Here is a 7278-nt window from a genome sequence, read left to right on the forward strand (position 1 = left end):
GTCTTTTAATTGGAGCATTTAGCCCATTTACATTTAAGGTTAATGTTATTATGTGTTTGAGCTTCCAGGCCGCTTTGTTTACCTACTCAAGCCTCAGCAATGGTGGACGCCCCTCCACCAGCCTCCCTGCCGCCTCACAGTTTGATCTCAGACTGCTGTGCTAGCAGTGTGCACGGCTCTGTGGGCGTGGGACCCTCCGAGCCAGGCGCAGGATATAATCTCCTGGTGTGCCATTTGCTAAGGCCTTTGGAGAAGCGCAGTATTAGGGTTGGAGTGTCCTGATTTTCTAGGTACCATCTGTCATGGCTTCCCTTTGCTAGGAAAGGGAATTCCCCAACCCCTTGCACTTCCTGGGTGACGCGATACACTGCCCCGCTCCATGGGCTGCCCCCACTGTCTGACAAGCCCCTGTGAGATGAACCTGGTACCTCAGTTGGAAATGCAGAAATCACCCATCTTCTGCATCACTCACGCTGGGAGCTGCAGACCGGAGCTGTTCCTATTCGGCCATCTTGGAACCTCCATTTTCAACATTCTTAAAGAAAATAATTTTCAACCCAGAATTTCATATCCAGTTAAATGAAGGTTCATAAGCAAAGGAGAAATAAAATCCTTTACAGACCAGAAAATGCTAAGAGATTCTGTCACCACCAGGCCTGCCTTACAAGAGTTCCTGAGGAACCACTAAATATGGAAAGGAAAAACCAGTACCAGCTATTGCAAAAACATACCAAAATGTAAAGACCATCGACATGATGAAGATACTGCACCAACTAACAGGCAAAATAACCAGCTAGCATAATGACAGGATCAAATTCTCACATAGCAATATTAACCTTAAATGTAAATGGGCTAAATGCCCCAATTAAAAGACAAAGATTAGCAAATTGGATAGAGTCAAGACCCATCAGTGTGCTGTATTCAGGAGACCCATCTCATGTGCAAAGGCACACATAGGCTCAAAATAAAGGAGTGGAGGAATATTTACCAAGCAAATGGAGAGCAAAAAAAAGCAGGGGTTGCAATCCTAGTCTCTGATAAAACACACTTTAAACCAACAAACATCAAAAGAGACAAAGAAGGCAATTACATAATGGTAAAGGGATCAATTCAACAAGAAGAGCTAACTACCCTAAATATATATATGCATCCAAGACATGGGCACCCAGATTCATAAAGCAAGTTCTCAGAGACCTACAAAGAGACTTAGACTCCCACACAGTAATAGTGGGAGACTTTAACACCCCATTGTCAATATTAGGCAGATCATCAAGACAGAAACGAAACAAGGATATTCAGAACTTGAACTCAGCCCTGGACCAAGTGGACTTAATAGACATCTACAGAGCTCCCCACCTGAAATCAACAGAATATACATTTTTCTGAGCACCACATAGCACTCACTTATTCTAAAATTGACTACATAATTGGAAGTAAAACACTCCTCAGCAAATGCAAATGAATAGAAATCATAGCAAACAGTCTCTTAGACCACAATGCAACCAAATTAGAACCCAGGATTAAGAAACCCACTCAAAAATGCACAACTACATGGAAACTGAAAAACCTGCTTCTGAACGATTACTGGGTAAATAACAAAATTAAGGCAGAAATAAAGATCTTCTTTTCTGAAACCAATGGAAACAAAGACACAATGTACCATAATCTCTGGGACACGGCTAAACCAGTGTTTAGAGGGAAATGTATAGCACTAAATGCCCACAAGAGAAAGCGAGAAAGATCTAAAATCGACACCCTAACATCAAAATTAAAAGAACTAGAGAAGCAAGAGCAAACACATTCAAAAGCTAGCAGAAGGCAAGAAATAACTAAGATCAGAACAGAGCTGAAGGAGATACAGACAAAAAAAAAACTTCAAAAAATCAATAAATTTAGCAGTTGTTTTTTTAAAGATTAACAAATTAGACAGACCACTAGCCAGACTAACAAGAATCAAATAGACACAACAAAGAAGAATCAAACAGACACAACAAAAAATGATAGAGGAGTATCACCACTGATCCCACAGAAATCATCAGAGAATACCATAAACACCTCTATGCAAGTAAACTAGGAAATCCATATGAAATGAATAAATTCCTGGACACATACACCCTCCCAAGACTAAACCAGGAAGAAGTCAAATCTCTGAATAGACCAATAATAAGTTCTGAAATTGAGGCAGTAATTAATAGCCTATCAACAACAACAAAAAAAGTCCAGCACCAGACCGATCCACAGATGAATTCTACCAGAGGTACAAAGAAGAGCTGGTACCATTCCTTCTGAAACTATTCCAAACAATGAAAAAGAAGGACTCCTCCCTAATTCATTTTATGAGGCCAGTATCATCCTGATGCAAAACCCTAGCAGAGACACAACAAAAAAAGAAAATTTCAGGCCAATATTCCTAATGAACATCAATGCAAAAATCCTCAATAAAATACTGGCAAACCAAACCCAGCAGCACATCAAAAAGCTTATTGACCACGATCAAGTCAACTTCATTCCAAGGATGCAAGGCTGGTTCAATATACACAAATCAATAAATGTAATCTGTCACATAAAAAGAACCAATGACAAAAACCACATGATTATCTCAAGCGATGCAGAAAAGGCCTTCAATAAAATTCAACACCCCTTCGTGCTAAAAACTCTCAATAAACTAAGTATTGATGGAACATATCTCAAAATAATAAGAGTTATTTATGACAATCAATAAACATAATCCATCACATAAAAAGAACTAATGACAAAAACCACATAATTACCTCAATAGATGCAGAAAAGGCCTTCGATAAAATTCAACACCCCTTCGGGCTAAAACCTCTCAATAAACTAAGTATTAATGGAATGTATCTCAAAATAATAAGAGTTATTTATGACAAACCCACAGCTAATATCCTACTGAATGGGCAAAAGCTAGAAGGATTCCCTTTGAAAACTGGCACAAGACAAGGATGCGCCTCTCTCACCACTCCTATTCAACATAGTATTGGAAGTTCTGGCCAGCACAATCAGGCAAGAGAAAGAAATAAAGGGTATTCAAATAGGAAGAGAGGAAGTTAAATTGTCTCTGTTTGCAGATGACATGATTCCACATTTAGAAAACCCCATCGTCTCAGCCCAAAAACTCCTTAAACTTCAGTGAAGTCTCAGGATACAAAATCCATGTGCAAAAATCACAAGGATTCCTATACACCAATAATAGACAAATAAGAGTACCAAATCATGAGTGAACTCCCATTCACAATTGCTACCAAGAGAATAAAATACCTAGGAATACAATTTACAAGAGATGTGAAGGACCTCTTCAAGGAGAACTACAAACCACTGCTCAAGGAAATAAGAACTACAAACCACTACTCAAGGAAGTAAGAGAGGACACAAACAAATGGAAGAACATTCCATGCTCATGGATAGGAAGAATCAATATTGTGAAAACGGCCATACTGCCCAAAGAATTTACAGATTCAATGCTATTCCAATCAAGCTACCATTGATTTTCTTCACAGAATTAGAAAAATCCACTTTAAATTTCATACGGAACCAAAAAAGAGCCCATATAGCCAAGAAAATCTTAAGCAAAAATAACAAAGCTGGAGGCATCACGCTACCCAACTTCAAACTGTACTACAAGGTTACAGTAACCGAAACAGCGTGGTACTGGTACCAAGACAGACATATAGACCAATGAAACAGAACAGAGGCCTCAGAAACAACACCACACATCTACAACCATCTCATCTTTGAGAAACCTGACAAAAACTAGCAATGGGGAAAGGGTTCCCTATTTAATAAATGGTGTTGGGAAAACTGGCTAGCCATATGCAGAAAACTGAAAGTAGACCCCTTCCTTACACCTTACACAAAAATTAACTCAGTTCTGAAAGAGGTCAGGGTCAAGATGGATTAAAGACTTAAACGTAAGACCTAAAACCATAGAAACCCTAGGAGAAAACCTAGGCAATACCATTCAGGACAAAGGCATGGGCAAAGACTTCATAACTAAAACACCAAAAGCAATGGCAACAAAAGCCAAAATTGACAAATGGGATCTAATTAAACTAAAGAGCTTCTGCATAGCAAAATAAACTATCATCAGAGTGAACAGGCAACCTACCAAATGGGAGAAATTTTTTCCAATCCATCTATCTGACAAAGGGCTAATATCCAGAATCTATAAGGAATTTAAACAAATTTACAAGAAAAAAACAACAACACTGTCAAAAAGTGGGCAAAGGATATGAACAGGCACTTATCAGAAAAAGATATTTATGTGGCCAACAAACATGAAAAAAAGCTATCACTGGTCATTAAAGAAATGCAAATCAAAACCACAAGATACCATCTCATGCCAGTTAGAATGGCGATCATTAAAAAGTCAGGAAACGACAGATGCTGGAGAGGATGTGGAGAAATAGGAATGCTTTTACACTGTTGGTTGGAGTGTAAATTAGTTCAAGCACTGTGAAAGACAGTGTGGCAATTCCTCACGGAATTGCCTTCAACACCCCTTCAGAAAACTACACTGCAGTGCACACTGTCCCTCAGGATCTCGAACTAGAAATACCATTTGACCCAGCAATCCCATTACTGGGTATATACCCAAAGGATTATAAATCATTCTACTATAAAGACAAATGCACCCGTATGTTTATTGCAGCACTATTCACAACAGCAAAGACTTGGAACCAACCCAAATGCCCATCAATAACAGACTGGATAAAGAAAATGTGGCACATATACACTATGGAATACTATGCAGCCATAAAAAAGTATGAGTTCATGTCCCTGGCAGGGACATGGATGAAGCTGGAAACCATCATTCGCAGCAAACTTACACTGGAACAGAAAACCAAATACCGCATGTTCTCACTCATAAGTGGGATTTGAACAATGAGAACATATGGGCACAGAGAGGGGAACATGACACAACGTGGCCTATTGGGGTTGGGGGGCAGGGGAAGGGAAAGCATTAGGAGAAATACCTAATGTAGATGACGGGTTGATGGGTGCAGCAAACCACCATGACACGTGTATATGTATTTAACAAATCTCCACGTTCTGCACATGATAGTATCCCAGAACTTAAAGTATAATAAAAACTTGAAAAAACAAATGGAGAAAGACAAGAACGCAGAATTGGTTATAGCCCAGGGAAGCAGAGGAGAGGGAAGATGACTATAGGATCAGCTTATTCTGGATAGATTCTTGAAGGGCTGGACCTGGGGCTAAGGAATAAGCGAGAAAAGCCTCTTTTATATACCTTGGCATAATCATACTGACTTCCAACAGTTACTGTTTCCTCAATAAAACTGTTGAAATTGGCCGGGCGCGGTGGCTCAAGCCTGTAATCCCAGCACTTTGGGAGGCCGAGACAGGCGGATCACGAGGTCAGGAAATCGAGACCATCCTGGCTAACACGGTGAAACCCCGTCTCTACTAAGAAATACAAAAAACTAGCCGGGCGAGGTGGCGGGCGCCTGTAGTCCCAGCTACTTGGGAGGCTGAGGCCGGAGAATGGCGTGAACCCGGGAGGCGGAGCTTGCAGTGAGCTGAGATCTGGCCACTGCACTCCAGCCTGGGCTACAGAGTGAGACTCCGTCTCAAAAAAAAAAAAAAAAAAAAAATTGTTGAAATTTAGAACGACACTCTTCAAATTAGCCACTAGGAGGAAGGGCAGCCAATCTTCTTTTTTTCTAAATCGTTTAACCATGTGAATTAATATATAGAAAACTACACTGCAGTGCACACTGTCCCTCAGCAGGCGTGGAGGCGTGGAAGGACGCGAATGACCCCGGGAATGGCGGGCGAGGAGGGAAGAGAAGCTGGTGTGAGGCGCCTGCGTTTTCTTGGGGACCGGGAGGGAAGAGGAGGGGGTGTGAGGTGCCTGCCTTCTCGGGGCTCGGGAAGGAAGAGAGCAGGTTTGAGGCGCCTGCCTTCCTTGGGGCCTGGGAGGAAAGGAGAGGGTGCGAGGTGCCCGCCATTCTCAGGGCCTGGGAGGGAAGGGGAGCGGGTGCGAGGTTCCTGTCCTTTGTGAGGCTGCGGAGCCTGCTGTGAGTCCGCAAAGCCTGGTCTCCTTTTCCGCCCACTCTCCGACCTGCAGGCCCACGGCGCTCAGGGTAAAAGGGTCCCCAGCCCCGGAATCAACTCCCTGGGACTCGGAACGCAACCCACGCAAACCCGGACCCCGTCTCTCGCTGGCGGGGAGTGGCCTTCGCATGCAGACGTGGAGAAGTCGCCTCCACCCACAGCTCCTCCCGTGGACCCAGGCCGCCTCCCCCACACCCCTCCCGGAGCCCCCAGACCCTCCGCAGCGCTCCTGGTCCCTCCCCCACTGCCCGCACTCACAAAGAGCCTCAACTTCTCCTCGGGGGGTGACTTCCTCAGCCAGCCGCTGTGCAGCACGTGGCCACTTGTCATGCTTCGCCTGCGGGGCCGCTTCCGGGCCACGAAGACGAAGCCGCAAATGTTGGGTCCGGTGGTCACAGCTCCCGGGAGGGGGAAGGGGACAGCAGGGAAATGGGGTCCGCGGCTCACAGTGAAGGTGCGGTGACAGGGCGAGAGGGTGCTGCTGGAGGTGGGGTGTGGGGGGCGGCTTGCGGTTCCCTGGGACTGCGGGGTCGAAAGCGCAGTTTTGGGGGAGGTCCGGGTCAGAGGTGAAGCTCGTGGGCAGGGCGGGACCTGCGCGCAGGCGCTCACAGGCGGGGGCGGGGTTCAGGTTCCGGCTGGGTTTTGAGTTCTGGTTAAGGCTTGCGCCTGGTGGTTCGGATTCCAATTTGAGGGGGAGTTTGGGAGTAAAGTTTAGACAAGGCCTCTGGTTTAGGGTTTGGGTTGGGGATTGGGGTGGGGACTTGCACCCTGGGTCAGCCTGGGTGCATCTCATCGGGACCACCGGGGTGGGGGACATGGGCTGGGCGGCTCCTTGGGAGAAGGGGGACAGGGAGCACAGCTGGTGGGGAGGACAAGAACGAGGCGCACAGCAGAGCGTCAGATGCTGAGTCCCAGGCGCCAGGTGAGGAAAGACAACGGAAGAGTTCAGGTTCCTGCTGGGGTTTGAGTTCCAGTTCGGGATTCGGCCTGTGGTTTACCTTCTGACTTGAGGTGGGGTTTGGGGTCAAGGTTCAGGCTAGGACTTGAGTTCTGGGTTGCAGTTTGGGGCTGGGGTTAGGTTTTAGAGTGAGGGTTTGGGCTGTTTGTGTTGTGTATGTTTGTGAAAGTATTGGGATGTCGCTGTGTGCGCGTGTGTGTACTTATGTCACGTGCGTGCATGTG

At 45.0% G+C, this 7278-nt stretch overlaps 1 protein-coding gene across 1 annotated transcript in view; it reads right to left on the reverse strand.

The window, feature by feature from the left end:
- Nucleotides 1-6889, reverse strand: part of LOC105480791 (GRB2 associated binding protein family member 4) — a 54446-nt gene extending 47557 nt beyond the window's left edge. Inside the window, 3 exon segments of the mRNA XM_071078922.1 lie at nucleotides 6355-6431; nucleotides 6434-6538; nucleotides 6688-6889. Coding sequence (XP_070935023.1) covers nucleotides 6355-6431; nucleotides 6434-6538; nucleotides 6688-6889 — 384 coding nt within the window.
- Between the last annotated feature and the right edge of the window lie 389 nt (nucleotides 6890-7278).

This window comes from Macaca nemestrina, chromosome 15, assembly GCF_043159975.1.
Source record: "Macaca nemestrina isolate mMacNem1 chromosome 15, mMacNem.hap1, whole genome shotgun sequence".
NCBI lineage: Eukaryota > Metazoa > Chordata > Mammalia > Primates > Cercopithecidae > Macaca > Macaca nemestrina.